Genomic DNA, 19,860 nt, shown 5'->3' on the forward strand with positions numbered 1-19,860 from the left:
CTAGTATATATAGGTAGCACTACTCTGGATCCTTCATTGCTCATACACATCACCTGCTTCATACACTTGAACTTTATGGAGAGAACCATGAGAGTTGTTTTACTGCTAATCAGGTTTCTAGCCATTGCAACCATTACTTTCAGTATTGGTTTATGCAATGGAAATCCCAGTCGGCCTCCGCTTTGCAAAGAAAGCGAAAGACATGCACTTCTGATGTTCAAGCAAGATCTCAAGGACCCTGCCAATCGGCTTGCGTCGTGGGTTGCAGAAGAAGATTCAGACTGTTGCAGTTGGATAGGAGTTGTCTGTGATCACATGACCGGCCACATCCACGAGCTGCACCTTAATAATCTCGACTTTGATTGGAAATGCAACTCTTGTTTCGGTGGTAAGATAAATCCTTCTTTGCTCAGTTTAAAGCATCTCAACTTCTTAGACTTGAGTAACAATGATTTCAATGGAACACAAATTCCTAGTTTCTTTGGTTCTATGACAAGTTTAACACACCTTAATCTTGCATTCTCATCATTTGATGGAGTAATTCCTCATAAACTGGGAAATCTCTCTAGTCTACGCTATCTTAATCTCAGTAGTTTCTATCTGAAGGTAGAGAACCTTCAGTGGATTTCTGGTCTTTCTCTGCTGAAACACTTGGACTTGAGTTATGTAAATCTTAGCAAAGCATCTGACTGGTTGCAAGTTACAAACATGCTTCCTTCTTTGGCAGAGTTAGATATGTCTAGTTGTGGACTTGATCAAATTCCCCATCTACCCACCGCAAATTTTACTTCCCTGGTTGTCCTTGATCTTTCTGAAAACAGTTTTAATTCTTTGATGCCGAGGTGGGTTTTCAATCTTAAAAATCTAGTTTCTCTTGATCTTAGTGGTTGTGGTTTCCAAGGTCCAATTCCTAGCATTTCACAGAATATCACATCTTTGAGGGAAATTGATTTGTCATTCAATTATATTAGTCTTGATCCGATTTCCAATTCTATTCAGAATATGACTGGTCTTAAAGTCCTTAATCTTGAGGTGAACAACATCAATTCTACCATACCTGAATGGTTGTATAGCTTGAACAATCTCGAGTCCTTACTTCTTTCTAACAATGAATTACGTGGTGAAATATCGAGTTCCATTGGAAACATGACATCCCTTGTCAATCTTCACTTGGATATTAATTGGTTGGAAGGGAAAATACCAAATTCTTTGGGGCATCTTTGTAAGTTGGAAGTTCTTGATCTTTCTGAAAACAGTTTTAATTCTTTGATGCCGAGGTGGGTTTTCAATCTTAAAAATCTAGTTTCTCTTGATCTCAGTGGTTGTGGTTTCCAAGGTCCAATTCCTAGCATTTCACAAAATATCACATCTTTGAGGGAAATTGATTTGTCATTCAATTCTATTCAGAATATGACCGGTCTTAAAGTCCTTAATCTTGAGTGGAACAACTTCAATTCTACCATACCTGAATGGTTGTATAGCTTGAACAATCTCGAGTCCTTACTTCTTTCTTACAATGAATTACACGGTGAAATATCGAGTTCCATTGGAAACATGACATCCCTTGTCAATCTTGACTTGGATGGTAATCTGTTGGAGGGGAAAATCCCAAATTCTTTGGGACATCTTTGTAAGTTGAAAGTTCTTGATCTGTCAAAGAACCATTTCACAGTTCGAAGACCATCTGAAATCTTTGAAAGTTTGTCTAGATGTGGTCCAGATGGAATAAAGTCATTGTCGTTGAGGTATACTAATATATCAGGTCCCATTCCAATGTCACTAGGAAATCTGTCAAGCTTGGAAAAATTGGACATATCTGAAAATCAGTTTAATGGAACTTTCACAGAAGTTATTGGTCAACTCAAAATGCTAACGGAATTGGATATATCTTATAATTCGTTAGAAGGTGCAGTGTCGGAAGTTTCTTTTAGCAACCTTACAAAGTTGAAGCATTTCATTGCAAAAGGAAACTCATTAACTCTAAAAACTAGTCGAGATTGGGTTCCTCCTTTTCAACTTGATACTTTGCGGCTGGATTCCTGGCATTTGGGGCCTGAATGGCCGATGTGGTTGCGGACACAAACGCAATTAATAGACCTAAGCTTGTCTGGTACACAAATTTCAAGTACTATTCCAACTTGGTTTTGGAACTTAACTTCCCAAGTACAGTATTTGAATCTCTCTCACAATCAGTTGTATGGGCAGATTCCAATTATATCTTGTGCTCAATATTCAGTGGTTGATCTTAGTTCTAACCATTTCCCTGGTGCATTGCCTATTGTTCCCACCTCATTAGAATGGTTAGATCTTTCCAATTCATCATTTTCTGGATCTATTTTCCACTTCTTCTGTGATAGGCCGGATGAAACAAAGCTACTTTCTATTCTTCATCTCGGGAACAACAACCTAACTGGAAAAGTACCCGATTGTTGGATGAGTTGGCAATACATGAGATTCCTAAATTTAGAAAACAACCACCTAACTGGGAATGTCCCAATGTCCATGGGATACTTACAAGAGCTGCAATCGCTGCACTTGCGCAATAATCACCTGTACGGAGAATTGCCACATTCCCTGCAGAACTGTACCTGGTTGTCAGTTGTTGACCTTAGAGGAAATGGGTTTTCCGGAAGCATACCAATATGGATAGGGAAAAGCCTTTCAGAGTTGAATGTTCTTAACCTTCGTTCAAATAAGTTTGAAGGAGATATTCCTAATGAAGTTTGTTATTTGAAAAGTCTCCAGATTTTGGACCTTGCACATAACAAACTCTCAGGAATGATACCGAGATGCTTCCACAATTTGAGCGCCTTGGCGAATTTTTCAGAATCATTTTATGGTTCCTATGGTATGAATATGACTGAAGTTTCTGACAATGCAATCTTGGTAACGAAAGGGATAGAAATGGAATATAGCAAGATTCTGGGATTCGTAAAAGGCATGGACCTTTCATGCAATTTTATGTATGGAGAGATCCCTGAAGAACTTACTGGCCTCCTCGCATTGCAGTCACTTAATTTATCGAATAATCGCTTCACCGGAAGAATTCCTTCAAAGATTGGTAATATGGCACGGTTAGAATCTCTCGATTTTTCCATGAACCAACTTGATGGTGAAATTCCTCCAAGCATGACGAATTTGACATTTCTGAGTCACTTAAACTTGGCCTACAACAATTTGACGGGACGAATTCCGGAAAGCACTCAACTGCAGAGCCTCGATCAGTCGAGCTTCGTCGGCAACGAACTATGCGGAGCTCCCCTCAACAAGAATTGTAGCACGAATGGGGTGATACCGCCAGCAACAGTTGAGCAAGACAGAGGAGGTGGATACCGTTTACTAGAAGATGGGTGGTTCTACGTGAGCTTAGGAGTTGGATTCTTCACGGGGTTTTGGATTGTGCTTGGTTCTTTGCTGGTAAACATGCCATGGAGCATTCTTCTTTCACAGTTGCTGAATAGGATAGTGCTTAAAATGTATCATGTAATTGTTGAATATGTTTAGCTTTGTTTTGTACTTTGCGTAAGTTTGTTGGCATTTTCCTTGCTGTGACGAATATGCCAGTATGGTTGTGTTGTATGATTTTGTCAAATTTCGTCGTCTTGTTTCATTGTATTTTCTTTCAGGTTTGGCTTTAGAGGGGTTAGGTTTCATGTCCCCCCTCCCTTGTATAATTTTTGTTTTCGTTTCTAGAGGGGTAAGGTTTATGTCCCCCCTTCTTACTCAATGTTGTTTTTCTCCTTTTCTTGGCATTATGAGGGGTAAAGTTTATATTCTCCCCTGACTAAATGTAACTTATTTGTTTCGTTATTAATAAAATATCCCTCGTACAGTCGAGGTTTTCTTAAAAAATAAAAAATATAAAAAAAAAGACTTGTTTTCTGAACAAGTAACTCTTAATTCAGCAGAAGCAAATTGAATGACAAGAGAAATGTGTGAAAATGGTTTAGGGATTAGTTACCTATTAATTAAGGGGTGTGATATCCACACATCCCATTTTACTTCTCACACACTTTTTTAATTTTCGGCCGTCGGATCAGATGAATTGAAGAAGATCAACGGACAAAAATTATCAAGAAGTGTGAGAAGTAAAATAGGGTGTGTGGATAACACACCCCATTAATTAATTATCAGCAAACTCACATTATTCACATTATTTCGTGGTTGTATTTTTAATTATTTTTCATTTACAATTTTACCTTTGGATCTTTCTTTTGTTCTCTCTCTTCTGTCTCCCCTTCTTCTTTGTAGTACTTATCTCCCTCTCTTCTTCGTACTAATTCACATGACACCTCTCGCTCTTTTACGAGAAAACCCAATTGCTATGCAGCTTTGAAATGATTGTGGAGCAAGCAAAATGGTGACGATAGAGTTAACATGTTCCTTGTTATTTAGAGGCACTCTCTGTCACAAAGCATTCGTATTGATGCCAATATACGCAAAGTTTACAAACTTGAAACATGAAGCAACTTTGTTCCTAGAATAAATAAAATCGACTCGACTCGACTCAACATGTATCGATCTGTAGTTGCTTGACATCCTAAGCATAAGGGTTAAGAACAAGGGTCTGTTTAAATCTCCGAAAAGAAAATAATAAGGGCATATATTGCATGTACAAAATCCGAATCCTGTACTCTACATGAGTCTCCAGCATTAGCGAAACTTCATCTCATTTGGTTTGTTGCCCCTAATGCTGTGGTTGAGCCTACTTGTTTTACATAGGCTAACAAATATCCCAAATGGCGACAGACAATGGCAGAAGAGTTTAATGCTCTTTTGTGTGCTGGCACATGGTCCTTGGTTCCATTTCTTCCATCCATGAATGTTCTTCCAAATAAATGGGTATATCAGATCAAACGACATTCTGATGGTTCCATACAGCGTTATAAGGCTCGATTAGTCGCAAATGGCTTTCACCAGCAAGAAAGTATAGATTGCAGCGAGGCGTACAGTCCGGTTGTCACTCATGCAACAATCAGACTCATTCTCTTCATTGCACTTCACTACAATTGGCCTATCTGACAACTTGATGTTCAGAATGCTTTCTTACATGGTTCTTTGGCAAAAGAAGTTTATATGTAACAAACCTTCAGGTTTTGTGGATCCTCAGTTTCCATCACATATTTGTAGACTGCAAAAATCATTATATGGTTTGAAACAAGCACCTCGTGCCTGGTTTCAATGTTTCTCCCAACATCTTGAAGAACTTGGGTTTCAAGCCTCAATAGCAGATTCTTCGCTATTCACCTTATTTAATGGATCCATAGTTATCTACTTGTTGACATATGTTGACGACATCCTTGTTACGGGCAATAATCCATCACATATATCTCGGTTCATTCAACAGCTTGGTCAAAAGTTTTCTATGAAGGATCTAGGTCCTTTGCATTATTTTTTGGGAATGGAAATTACACAGGCATCCATTGCCATGTATCTTTCTCAATCCAAGTACATCCTGGACCTTCTAAAGAAGACCAAAATGTCTGATGCAAAGCCTCTCACCACTCCTGCTGCAACTGGCCGTAAGTTGAGTATATATGATGAAGAACCTTTGTCAGATGGCACTAATTTTTGAAGTATAGCCGGTGCTCTCCAATATCTTCTTTTCACAAGACCTAATATTTTCACCGTCAATTAGGTCTGCCAATATATGCATTCACCCACTACTACTCATTGGGCTGCTGTTAAACGCATATTCTCATACTTGAAAGCCATTCATGATCAGGGCATTGTCTATAAACCTAGTCCTCTCACACTCACTACAATTGCCAATGTGGACTACGCTGGAAATCCTGATGATCGGTGCTCCACAAGGGGCTATTGCATTTTCCTTGGAGATAATCTTGTCTCTTGGAGCTCCAAGAAACAGCGATGGGTGTCTTGCTCAAGCACTGAGGCCGAGTATAGACAACAGACCTATATTGCAGCCACTTTATCTTGTTTTGCCATATCTTTCATGACCCGCACCTTTCTCTTTCTCCACCAAAGTTATGGTGCGACAATATCAGTGCACTTGCAGTAGCTTCTAATCCTGTTATCAGGCAAAGATGAGACACGTTGAAGTTGACTATCACTATGTGCGAGAAAAGGTTGTTCGCAAAGAAATTCAAGTTAGCTATGTCGCAACTACTAATCAGATTGCAGATCTTCTCACAAAAGGTTGTCCTCTGCTTGTTTCAATTATCTCCTCTCCAAGCTTCCTGTTCGTAAACGCCTGCTTAGCTTGCGAGGGTGTGATAAACCTATTATTCCTACATGTACTCCAGGTCAGCAATCCACATCCCTGCATTTTGAATCACCTAAGTCCCGCTCACCAAGTCAAAGTTAGTTTGGATAACTCAAGGACTCTTTACCAAATAGAGAACCCAACGCAGTCCTATCTCTTCTTAGACTCTATCAGTTTATATTTGTAATTTGAATTCACTTGTAATCTACTATACGTTTATATTGTAACATACTTATCTTGTAATCTCTATATAATAAAGGCAAAACCTCACTCATCTTCAATTGAGTTGAGCTTATGCAATCAGTCTTTACAACCCTAGCTTAAATTCTTTCAAGTAAAGTATTGGAATCTTAATCAAGCGAATTATTAGAAATGGTGCATTGAATTTACTTGTAAGGGAACTGGATCTGGCTCGCCTGATGACTGCCTAAAACTCACCATGTGCCCACGAGTCTTCATCGCTACCAGCGATCCTTGAAAGCAATATCTATTTGTAAGAATTCGTAGTCCAAAATAAATGTTATATATCAGATAATGTCGAATGCTCTTGACCAACTGAGTGAGAAGTCACTTGCGTCAATTTTGGAGTTGGTTAGGCATATATATGCAGCAACATATGAGTAAATCATGACACACTTACGGAGATCATAAGAAAAGTAAAACTTAAACCTCAAACGTATCCTTCCCTACTCCATCATAGACAACATCAACGCCATTGTCGAAAGTTATTTCTTTCACACGAGCGACAAAGTCCTCTTTCTTTCACACAAACGCCATTGTATAATTTGAGTAGGCAGCTACCACCAGAATTGAACTTCTCATTTATTTTTTTTTCTGGGTAAAAAAAAAATAAAAGGTGAAAAGGAAGGTGATTGGAAATCACTCCCAAAAAGCGAAAAGCATTTGACTGAGGGGTAATTTGTTTGAGATCGTGAAATATTTTTTATATTAATAAATGTTTTGACTCCGGGATTTGAATTTACTCTCAGAAAACATAAAATGACATTTTTACCTTCACATCATCAAACAAGGCTTATTGCTCATACTTCACACAACTATTGGTCTCCAGTCGAAGAAGGCAGGTGGTTTAACTGTAGCTGCTAACTATGATTCATGTGGACCTGTTAAGGGAGTGGACCATGTGGGTAGGAACTACTATGTTATCTTGTTTTCCAAATTCGCTTTAGAGACAGACGGTGCACTCTTTCAAGGAACAACTGAAGAGAAAAAAAAACGTATTGGTGGAAAATTTTTAAATATCTCACAACGGCACGGATCCTATATACGGAGATATCCAAAACTTGCATATTCCTTGTTATTAACATATCAATGAGACCTACAAGGGATATGGGAGTACATAAAACTCCTTCCATGCCAGCTTTTAAGCACAAGAATGGCTTGTAAGGGAAATGTGTTTCTTGGAATGTCCATATGCTCCAGATGAATGGACGAGTAAGAGACCCGTACAAGCACAATCTTTGGTGAAAGCTATAGGGTCCCCGTGCGCGGCGTACTTTGAGGTTTGTCTTTCTTGAATACTTTGAAAAGTCAAGGCAGTAGAACTAGCGCCAAAATTTCAGTTGGTCGAATGGATACATATAGACAAGTTGGTTGATCGAGTGGCTCAATTGCCTGTTCTGTGCTCAACCCTAGTTCCTTGACAGCACCTTGAGGTGCATTTAGTTGTCTTACATGAGACTAGGGATATTCCTCACTCCATGGCACCTCTCGTGCATTCATTCTTCCTGCCCTTCCAGACGTGACACCCCTTATCATTATCATCTACCACCGTTTCTTTCCTCTCGACTATTCATGCATGAAGATCGTCATATATATACTTGACTTCGGTTACCAGTGCTATAGGTAAGAGTACATTATGGCAGATCAATCACCCGGGTAAACCAACCCTCCTCCAAGAAGAATTGTTTTGGTGACTTATTGTTTTACTTCCTGATCAATTTGAGTGAATACTTCATTGTGAACTTGGAAGTCTCTCAAGTCTACGTGTTGTGAACCTCGGTTGATATGAATTATGTAGATACTAAAAAAAGCATATGATTGCTATGTTATCCTTTGAGGGTGTACAATTAAAACACTTATGTGGAGCCAAAAATAATCTCAAAAATCATGGAGGTGACACATGTACTTTTAGCCAAAAAAAAACAAGACTGCCCTTATTAAATGAGCTGGGCATCCCAAGCGCAGCTCAATATCCTAGGACTACTCAGAGCTCCACTGCACGTGGAAAAAGTGGAAGGTACTTAGTGATAGGATTATCCCTAAATCCTATCATATATGCATTCCCAATTGAAGATAAACCCTATCAAGTAATTATCCCAATTATATTTAATTAGGGATAATTACCTTTAATTTCAAGATATTATTTACACAATATCTTGGGAACATTCTCACCAAAATCAACCCTAATTGCTGGCCAATTCTCGTATAAATACCCAATTTCTCCACAAAAAAATGGTACGCATTTTCTATGCACAGAAAACCTTAAGCACTCACTCTTATCAGAGAGACTAACTTAGGCATTGGAGATCCATTGGCCAAAACCGCCTCTTCCCACTCTTCGTGGACTCATGAGGTTTTTGGTCTTTGATCAAAAGGGTTGATTGTTTTGCAGGAACATTTTCATCAAGATTGAAGACGTTGAAATTTGCATCGACAACTCATGCATGTAATTAATGCATGTAAAGAAATCAAACCTTAACTTAATGAAGCTTTAGCAGCAGCCATAGAAAGTATTGCACTGAGAAGAAGCACACTAAGTCTTCTATTAACTCCTAGCCGTATGACAATGCTCTATGGGAAGCTTTTGTGTCATGTGTTCTAGGGTTTATAGGGACCGATATTTATTAGTGTTCTAAAAAATGCTCTAGGCGCTAGATAGTGGTGCTCTGCCACGATTAACCCAAAATCGTTTACTAAATCGGGAAAGCTATTAGACAGCGAAAGGCGAATGCCTAGGCGGCCTAAACGGATGCTGGGCAGGCTAGATGGAAGTTGGACGGTCTGGGAAAATATGACCGTCTACCCAGAAGCAAGCGGACGCTGGCCAATTTGGGTGCTCTGCACCTCACAGTCTTCTCTCCCCGAGTCTCGTCGTCTCCTTCTCGGTGTGACGATTGTATACGATACGACAGAGAGAGTATGGATCTGCAATTATAGATGTGGTGATATGGCTGACGGTGGCAATGGTTTTTGCAGTAAGCAGCTTAGGGTTTTTTTGGAAAAAATGTGAGTTAATGATTGGGAATCTGGAGGCTGGTACAAGTATCTTGGTGTATTCTTTCATTCTAATAGGAAATATAGAATAATAAATGGATTAGATAGCTTTGGGTTTTTTGTTAGGGTCCATTACGCCCATCTATAATGGACTGGACAATTCTATTCAAGGGTGAACAAGGAATACAAGGCCCAACCTTACATTTTATTAATGAAAAAGGCCCAAAAAAATTTATAGGCTTAGAAAATGATACAAAAGGGCTAAAATTTTACATATTTTCTTACACATATATTTTTCTTGAAAAAAAAACATATTATTCAATGTTTATTTACATATTAGGTAGTAAGTTGAATTAATTTATATGATGGATAACAAAATTACTTAAATCTGCCTAATCTGCCTAGGCCCCCACCTAGGCACCTAAGCGCTAGGCCCCAACCCGCCGCTCGACTAGCATCTAGCGTCTTTTAGAACCTTGGTATTGATATAGGCTAAAAGCTAGGGCTTCCATCCATAAAAGAAACCTAAACTTACTTTCTTAGCTTCCAAGTTAAGTATCATAATCATATCCAATTAAGGTTTCCAACAATCCTACTTCCAATATAAAACACCCCATTGATATCTCTAGAGATCAAATCACAATCAATATTATTCTCTAATTATACATTCTTATTACATATATATAAAGGTTGATTTATGTTGGATAAATCCATCATATTAGAGTTGTGGATTAAATCATTTACTTACTTGATATGCCTAGCCAGGAGCCTACGACCCGTATGAAGGACTGTTCACAGTTCCAGGTGGGGTTGTGAATATGACTGGTCCTCATGTTCTGTCTCTACAGATGGACTAGCTCCTTATCATCTTTGAGCAAGAAAAATCAAAGCTTTAATTATTCTGCATGAATTTTCATGCATTCATCGTATGAAATATATCAGAGTTTTTGGCCAAATTTTCCACATAAAATTTGATCTTCTCAACTTCTTAACATTGTCAAACATTCAACGAGAGTCGGCCTGACTCATTCATAGGCATGGATTAAAAAACGCGTACGTTCTCCGGCCGTTGAGGATGGTTTAGTCAATAGCTTTGAATGTTCAGGGAGGAGTCTGGGGCATTGTTTGCTGCTGACCCAATAACATATAAAATTCTTTTTTTGAAATTTCATTTGACCTCTATATTAACTACGACAAATGAAGCAAGGAGATCTTTAATCAATATTTTTTAAATTGACATAAACCAAAACTACATTAATTGTTTGTGTTCTATAATTAGCACGCTAATTCTCAAACAAGCTGAAGACTTATCAAACACGCAAACGCCTTCTCCACCCAAAATATATATATATATATATATATATATATATATATATATATATATATATATCCTAATTCAAAGCTTCTCTGGTGTTTAAGTTCATTCAGTCACTCTTTATCGCATTTGGTTGTATCACAAAATCCCAATCATATCAGTATTTCTCTCATATTGGATTTATTAGGATTTTTAGTGTTTTTGTATTGATTGATTGATTGATTGGGAATGAATTTTTTGCAGAAAAAATTTAAAAATTGGCAAGACAGTCTTTTTCCCTTCAACAGGACTGAAAGCCCCGTCAAGGTTTTTTTCAAGGCCCATTGATGCACCCTATCCTCCTTTATGTACGTATCTTTCTCATCTCAATGAATATCGTACTCTTTTTATAAATAAATAAAAAATAGTCGTTACAAGTAGAAGTATGATCAATTTTTAGAAAATTCTATTTTATGAGCCCATTATAAATTTCTCGCTCCACCACTAAACTTGCAGTCATATATGAGCCTGATATGGGAACTTCATTAGACTCAATATATTTTAATGAGTATTTCAAAATACAAATAATGCTTGTTGAAATTCATGATAACTTTTCCATTCCTTTCAAATCCATTTATTAATTGAATTAAAAATCTAGTCAAAATGAGTATTTCAAAATACAAATAATGCTTGTTGAAATTCACGATAACTTTTCCTTTCCTTTCAAATCCATTTATTAATTGAATTAAAATTCTAGTAAAAAACGTTGGCTGACACTATTGCAACCATTCCTCTCTTCATTTGATTTATTTTATTTTATTTTATTATTATTATTATGAGGATAAGAAGGATTCGAAAGTATTACTATATTAAAGGGAGGGAGAGTTTCGAACCCAACACGCAGGATTAAAAACCTAACACTCTATACACTAGGATAACCACATGCTTCATATTATTATTATTATTATTATTATTATTGTGCCAATTATTTCGTTAATTCTTCAACTTTATATACATAGTATATCACCAAAGTTTATGATCTTTCTTTCCAACACCGAATGGAAGATCCACCCTTTTCTTTTCAAATTGATCCAATATTGATCGGGCTTCTTTTTGTATGCTATAATTATTCTCTCTCCATTACAAATTGACTACTTTAAATCTGGGGAAATTAAACTTTAAAAAAACGAAAATAATTAATCTACACAGATTTGTAATGATTTTCATTTCTTTTGGTAGGAAATAACTGGATATGATTCATTCAGTTTCTATTACTTTATTCATTTGCCAATTTGAAAATAAATAAATAAAGCAACAAATACAAGACAATGCTGGGAATTTGACAATCCCGGTGGCAAGGTCAGCTTTCTGGGCATAACATTTGTGTAATGGTGAACATTGTTGGCAGAGGACTATAGTGGTTTCTTGGTCGTGTGGATGCTGAACGGGGTGAATAATCAATATTTATAACGAGTTCACCGTTATCGTGACATCTTTATTCATTAATGAATTATTACGTAAAGAAAAATTTACACATGACAACGCATCTAATTAAGCGCATAAATTTTACATGACAGTAAACTCATTCTATATAACATATCAGGCTTGTTGGATTCACCTTGCTAATGTTTCAGCCCAAATATTTTCATTAATTGGTTTAATTCCTGTTAATTTTGAATTACGCATTGTAGTGTTGGATTCACAAACTTTTTAATTCTCCACTTTCAATTGAATAAACAAGTGTGGTATGCATTTCAAACAAACAAGATTGAACATCTAATTAATGATTAGTTTTCTGATAAAATGCACCAAACACTCATCTTCTTCTGGCGAGCAAGAAAAAATTAGTCATGCGATCCGGCATGTTTGAATTGCGCGGCATAAACCAAATTTTCCAATCGCAAATTTGGTGATAAATAAATTAATTTCAATAAGTGAAAAACTCAAATAGATTACATAATTTGATTTTTCTCTAAGGGGATTAGCTCGAGGGAAATGTACGGTAGTCCATCTCTTCAGAGGTCGGGAAGACTTGTAAAGGCATTTCAGCCATCCTCTTACTATCATCGCGTGATTCACTATCATTAAAAATCGAACCTATGACAAGACGTGTGGAATGTGAATCTGAAATTGGTGAAGCATTTGTAATTTCTTTCATCAAGCCCTCCATACATATATAACAATTGGAAAAATTAACTTAATTAATATGGGGTAAAACAGTAAATTAATACATGCGAATTAAAACCACTCCACGTTGGGGTAGTTACAAACTTTTTTTTAAGTACGCTTGTGACAAGAGATTAGTGTCTACATTGATTATGGTCGCAATTAATTTGAAGAGTGAGATGGAGATCTTGGTGGTGTTGATTTAAAGGAGGCCTCCTCATCGGACAGTGTTAGTGAATAGCACCATGTAGCAGTCAATGGGCGTTGCGTGCAAACTCTAGTCATCTGGTACTTCTCTTTATTGAAAAAATTAAGACGAAAAAAGTACAAGATAATTATTTTGAAGTGCTAGTAACAATTCTCGAGAAAAATGTGGTCAAGTTCTTAAAATCTAGTTGAATCTACTAAACCATCAAGAGAAAGAAAAAAAAATTATGAACATTACCAAATTGTATCAATCTTAACGAAGACATCAAAAAACAAAAATTGGAAAAGAAGATGAAAATTGTTTGAAATCAAAATCAAAATCTCTAATTGGGGTGGCATGAAAGGGAAAAGGGAGAGACTCTCAGGAACAATAAAAATGAGTGGCATGGGAGAGAACTCATGTTATGTCATTGTGAGATCACCCTCCCTACCACTCATGCTTCCCACTTCATTCAAGTAACGTTGGTAATCTCTCATGATTCATGGACTCCACGTCACTCAAGTAACGCGAGCAATCTCGAGACAAACGTGTGTGCATTCACGTGATAAGAGAGATGAAACACCTAAATTTGACTTGACAATAAGGGAAAATAATCTAAGAGCCATAAGGGTTGGTGAGTAAGTTGTCAGTTTCCTTTTCCTTATGAGACCCATCAGGGTTTGTGACTAGAGGCCTGGTTTGGTGTACTTGGATCTGATATCTCGTTGTTGCGTTCACCTTGTACATTTTCCAGCCCAAAAAACTTTCAACTAATGTCCGACCTTATCATAAGCATATTTAAAAACATGTGGTCCAATATTTTATTGAATATCGTGCTAGATTTCTAACCATGAGTCGTCGGTTCTACGTACCATATACAATACAGGGAAAAAAATATTGTTCTCAATTTGTAAAATTTTAAGTTTTCTTCATACAAATCACCCCTTTTTATGTTGATGGAAATTAATTGAGGTTCACTACATCACAAGTCTCTTTTTAAGGTTTACTTTATTTATAAGGAAAACTAATGAAAATTACTTGAAAACTTTGAGTTTTAACGATAAGGACAAAATAAAGGGTAAAATGAATAGTACTATGATTGACTTTTTAGTGTAAAAATATGATTTTTCGTTAAAATAAACAGTACCATAAACTTTTCATTAAAACTTCCTTATGTATAACAAAACATATTACAAAAAAGAAGGTCCAAATACAATAAACACACAAACAAAAAGATGGACCTCCATAGTAACCCAACAGCCTAAAACATAGTTTTGAGCCCTAAACAGGAAAAACACCAAAGCAAACCCTAGCAGGTTTCTACCTCTGCCATCAACCCGCTTGCCGAACGAACAACCCTTGCACCCATCGAGAAATCAAAATTACTAAAGCCCAAAGCTGGATGAAAACAGAGCTACAACAGGACCCCAAAACAGAGCCCCAAACTCCTCCACAGCAGTAAACCGCCACAAATCGAAGGAAGCTAGCGGGAAAAAACCCACTAGCTACAGTGCCAAAAAGGCAAACTAATTGAAGGAGATGGTGTGAACACCCGAGCCAAAACTCTACTCACCTTCCGGGAGAAGCACAATAAATCGCATTGAAAAAAGGTGGGAGCCAAGCCGGACTGTGAGATCGAAGAAGGATGAAGCCGATCCGGATTGGGGAACGTGGGGGGAAGGAGGGGGAAATGGTGGAAAGAAGGAGAAAAGGTGGAAAAGGTGGAAGGAAGACGAAAGGAAACAAAGGGGAAAAGTGGAAGAAAGGAAGAAATGGGAGAAGTTGGAAAAGGGACTGAGCTCAAAGAAAACAGATGCAAACAGGCCACTAGGCGGGGGTACATGGAAGATGTGTTGGAAATTCAAATCAAAACAGGTTGCTATTGTTGAAAATCAATGTCAAAGTTAGGCATGGAAAGTTAGGCAATGTTAGGTATGGTTGAATAAAAATTATTAGGTGCAATTAATGTGTTTTGTGTGGTAATAAATAATCTTAGTTTAATCATTTGGTTTGCTATAAATACCCAAGCTCTCAAGCATTGTAAATCATCCCATCCAAATCCCACTTCCAATTGTGAAGAAGCTTGTAAGCTTTCTTATTCCAATAGTTTGTAAACCTTTTCATATATCAAAATCCAAGTGTTTAGCCAAAGCTTGTTGCTTCCCTCCTTTCTCTATTTCTTTCTTCATCCAATTTTATTTGAGAGTGCAAAGAGAAAGAGGTGTGATAGAGTTTGTAAACTTATCACCCACATATTTTGGTATTGAGTTAGTAAACTGTAAAATACCAACAATTGGTATCAGAGCCAGAATACCATTCTGGCAGGTGCAGCAGTTATGGCGTCCAACTTAGTGCAACTCCAAGTTCCCACATTGAAGAAAGAAAATTATGAAAGATGGTGCATCCAATTCAAAGCATTGTTTGGATCACAGGAGCTATGGGAAGTTGTCAGTAGTGGGTATGTTGTACCCACTGCCGAGCAAGAAGCCGTATATACTGCGGATCAAAGGAACACTCTCAAGGACTTACGAAAGAAGGACCAAAAGGCGCTGTATCTTCTATACCAGGGTTTGGAAGATTCAACGTTCGAGAAGGTTGCAGAAGCAACAACGAGCAAGCAAGTATGGGATACACTCAGTACAATCTACAAAGGAGTAGATCGAGTCAAGAAAGTGAGGTTACAATCACTTCGAGCAGATTTTGAAACTGCTCATATGAATGAAGGGGAGAGCATCTCCGACTATCACTCAAGGCTCATTGTGATAGTAAATCAGATGAGGAGAAATGGCGAGAGACTCGATGAAGTACGAGTTGTGGAGAAGATACTCCGGTCACTCACATCTAAGTTTGAGCATGTGGTGACTGCCATTGAGGAATCCAAGGATTTGGAGGTGATGAGCGCAGAAGAGCTACTAGGATCCCTCCTAGTTCACGAGCAACGCATTCAGAAGAATGCAAGCCCCACAACGCTAGAGCAAGCTTTGGAGTCAAAGTTGAATATTGACAAACCAAATAAAGGTCGTGGGCAGTGGAACTCACGTCGTGGGAGCTCATCCAACCGTAGCCGAGGACGAGCCCGAGGAAGAGGTCGAGGCTATGCACAAAATCAAGGTCAGTCTCAGGAGTGGAGATCTACTCGAGGAAAAGCGCATATCCAGTGTCACAACTGTAAGCAATATGGACATTATGCCAATGAATGTTCACATAAAAATGGTGAGCATGTCAACATGGCAGAATCAAGTGGAAATACTGATGAAGAACTTACAGTCTTACTAGCACACCATGATTCCAGTAGCCAACAAGATGTTTGGTATTTGGACTCTGGTGCAAGCAATCACATGTGTGGAAAGAAGGAGTTTTTTGCCGAACTCAAAGAAGGGGCCTATGGATCTGTAAGTCTTGGTGACTCCTCAAAGTTGCCAGTTGAAGGCAAAGGGAAGATCAAGATCATCCAGAAGGATGGAAGAGAAGAATACATCTCCGATACCTACTACATACCAGGTATGAAGAGCAACATTCTGAGCATTGGTCAACTGCTCCAGAAAGGGTACATTATACATATGGAGAACATGCTTCTCACTCTCAGGAATGCAAGGAGAAAGCTTATTGCACGTGTTCGAATGTCAAAGAACCGGATGTTTCCGTTGAATTTGAACACAAAGATTGGAAGCTGCAACATCGGTGTAATGGAAGATGAGTCATGGAAATGGCATCTTCGATTTGGCCATCTTAATTTCAATGGCCTAAAGTTGCTGTCAAGTGGAGGAATGGTTCGTGGTCTACCCCAGATTGAAGCCACACGCCAAGTATGTGAAGGTTGTGTGCTTGGCAAGCAAGCACGACTATCGTTCCCTGTTGGTGATACATGGAGAGCAAAGGCACCACTGCAGTTGGTGCACACAGATATATGTGGTCCATTGGATCCCATGTCTTATGGAGGTAATAGGTATTTTATTACCTTCATTGATGATTTCAGTAGAAAGACTTGGGTCTATTTTCTCAAGGAGAAGTCAGCTGCCCTAAAAATTTTCAAGGAGTTCAAGGCACTCACAGAGGCAGAAAGTAACCACAAGCTTGTGGCTGTGAGATCAGATAGAGGTGGAGAGTACACCTCCAATGCTTTCCAAGCATACTGCAAGGAGCAAGGAATTAGGCATCAACTTACCGCTGCCTATACCCCACAGCAAAATGGGATAGCCGAAAGAAAGAATCGAACCATCCTTGACATGACAAGGTCCATGCTTAAGGAGAAGAATTTGCCAAAAGAGTTATGGGCAGAAGCTGTAGCTTGTTCGATTTATTTGTTGAATCGATGTCCAACAAAGAGTGTCAAGAAGATGACACCACAAGAGGCTTGGAGTGGATACAAGCCGAATGTTACACACCTAAGAATTTTTGGGTGTGTTGCATATGCTCAAGTTCCAGAAGCCAAGAGGAGGAAACTTGATGATAGAGGTGAGAAGTGTGTGTTTGTGGGCTATAGTGAAGAGTCCAAGGCATACAAGCTCTACAACCCACTAACTGGCAAACTAGTGGTTAGTAGAGATGTCATCTTCAGTGAGGAAGAGACATGGACGTGGAACAACAAAGAAGTCAGTAAAGAGAAGATCGTCTCCACTAATTTTGAAGAACCAGAAGTTGTACCACCGATTGAGCAACAGCCTGCTCAAACAATCACAACAACTCCAGTGCACATAATTGCAAGGAGTGGTCCTACATCTAGTGAGGAAAGCAGCTCCTCAACTCCAGTGAGGTTAAGGAGTCTCACAGAGATTTATGGACAAGAAGAAGAAGAAGAAACCAACCTTTTCTGCTTGTATGCAGACCACGAGCCTTTCTCATTCAATGAAGCTGTGGAAGAAGATTGTTGGAAGAAAGCCATGGAAGAAGAGATCCATGCCATCGAGAAGAATGACACTTGGGAGCTGACAAAGCTCCCACCAAATCAGAAGGCTATTGGTGTCAAGTGGGTTTACAAGATCAAACGCACTGCAGATGGGAGTGTGGATCGATACAAATCAAGGCTTGTAGCAAAGGGCTACAAACAGAAGTATGGAGTGGACTATGATGAAGTCTATGCTCCAGTTGCGAGACTTGACACGGTAAGATTGCTAATCTCTCTTGCCGCACATCATAAATGGAAAATTTATCAACTAGATGTCAAGTCAGCCTTCCTTAATGGAGTACTTGAGGAAGAAGTGTACGTGGAACAACCGGAAGGCTTCCAAGTACAAGGAGAAGAAGATAAGGTGTATCGTTTGAAGAAGGCTTTGTACGGCCTCAAGCAAGCACCACGAGCTTGGAACTCAAGGATCGACAACTACCTTCACCAAAATGGATTTCAGAAATGTCCATACGAGCATTCAGTTTACATGAAGAATGGTGAAAAAGGGGAGTTCTTAATTATTTGTCTCTATGTAGATGATTTATTGTTTACAGGAAACAATGAGGCAATGTTCCATGAGTTCAAGCAATCCATGGTCAGTGAATTCGAGATGACTGACAATGGATTAATGTCATACTTTCTTGGCATAGAAGTGAAGCAAGAAAGTGATGGTATCTACATCTCTCAACAAAGGTACATGAGAGACATATTGAAGAAGTTCAATATGGACAAGTGCAACACTGTCAATACCCCAGTCGCAACTGGATTGAAGCTGTCCAAAGGAGGAGAGGGTGAGTTTGTAAACTCAACAGTGTACAAAAGCCTCGTTGGAAGCCTAAGGTACCTTACAATCACAAGACCTGATATAGTTTATGGTGTTGGACTCGTGAGTCGATACATGGAAACACCAAGGGAGTCTCATTGGCTGGCCGCCAAGAGAATTTTGAGGTACATAAGAGGTACTCTAAACTATGGTCTATTTTATAATTTTGGTGAAGATGCAAAATTATTTGGTTATTCAGATAGTGATTGGGGAGGTGACCAAGATGAAAGGAAAAGCACAACTGGCTATGTGTTTTTTCTAGGATCAACAGCTTTCTCATGGACTTCAAAGAAGCAATCAATTGTTGCTTTGTCATCATGTGAAGCCGAGTATGTTGCTGTAGCCTCAACCGTGTGTGAGGCAATTTGGTTAAGAAATCTGTTGAAGTCAGTGTGTCATCCACAAGTGGAATCGACTGTGATTCACGTAGATAACGTGTCTGCAATCAAACTTGCAAAGAATCCTGTTCAACATGGAAGGAGCAAGCACATTGATACCAGGTTCCATTTTCTAAGGGACCATGTGAAGCAAAAGACAATTGAACTTGTCTACTGTCACACCAAGGAACAAGTGGCAGACATCTTCACAAAGCCATTGCCAATTGAAACATTCCGGCTACTGCGTGAAATGCTAGGAATGAAGGCGTTTTGATTTGAGGAGGTGTGTTGGAAATTCAAATCAAAACAGGTTGCTATTGTTGAAAATCAATGTCAAAGTTAGGCATGGAAAGTTAGGCAATGTTAGGTATGGTTGAATAAAAATTATTAGGTGCAATTAATGTGTTTTGTGTGGTAATAAATAATCTTAGTTTAATCATTTGGTTTGCTATAAATACCCAAGCTCTCAAGCATTGTAAATCATCCCATCCAAATCCCACTTCCAATTGTGAAGAAGCTTGTAAGCTTTCTTATTCCAATAGTTTGTAAACCTTTTCATATATCAAAATCCAAGTGTTTAGCCAAAGCTTGTTGCTTCCCTCCTTTCTCTATTTCTTTCTTCATCCAATTTTATTTGAGAGTGCAAAGAGAAAGAGGTGTGATAGAGT

At 38.4% G+C, this 19,860-nt stretch overlaps 1 protein-coding gene across 1 annotated transcript; it reads left to right on the plus strand.

Annotated features, from left to right (window-relative positions):
• The first annotated feature begins 19 nt into the window (after positions 1-19).
• LOC148695848 (receptor-like protein EIX1) lies at positions 20-3,752 on the plus strand. Its single transcript, XM_088696422.1, has one exon. The coding sequence runs from the start codon at positions 76-78 to the stop codon at positions 3,502-3,504; it is 3,429 nt and encodes a 1,142-aa protein (XP_088552548.1). The 5' UTR covers positions 20-75; the 3' UTR covers positions 3,505-3,752.
• The last annotated feature ends 16,108 nt before the right edge of the window (positions 3,753-19,860 follow it).

This window comes from Pyrus communis, chromosome 7 (assembly GCF_041283825.1).
Source record: "Pyrus communis isolate YQ-2024b chromosome 7, ASM4128382v1, whole genome shotgun sequence".
Taxonomy (NCBI): Eukaryota; Viridiplantae; Streptophyta; class Magnoliopsida; order Rosales; family Rosaceae; genus Pyrus; species Pyrus communis.

What these genes read in the sequence shown, in the direction of transcription:
- LOC148695848 (XM_088696422.1), top strand. Translation starts at nt 76, where the DNA reads ATGGAGAGAACCATGAGAGTTGTTTTACTGCTAATCAGGTTTCTAGCC.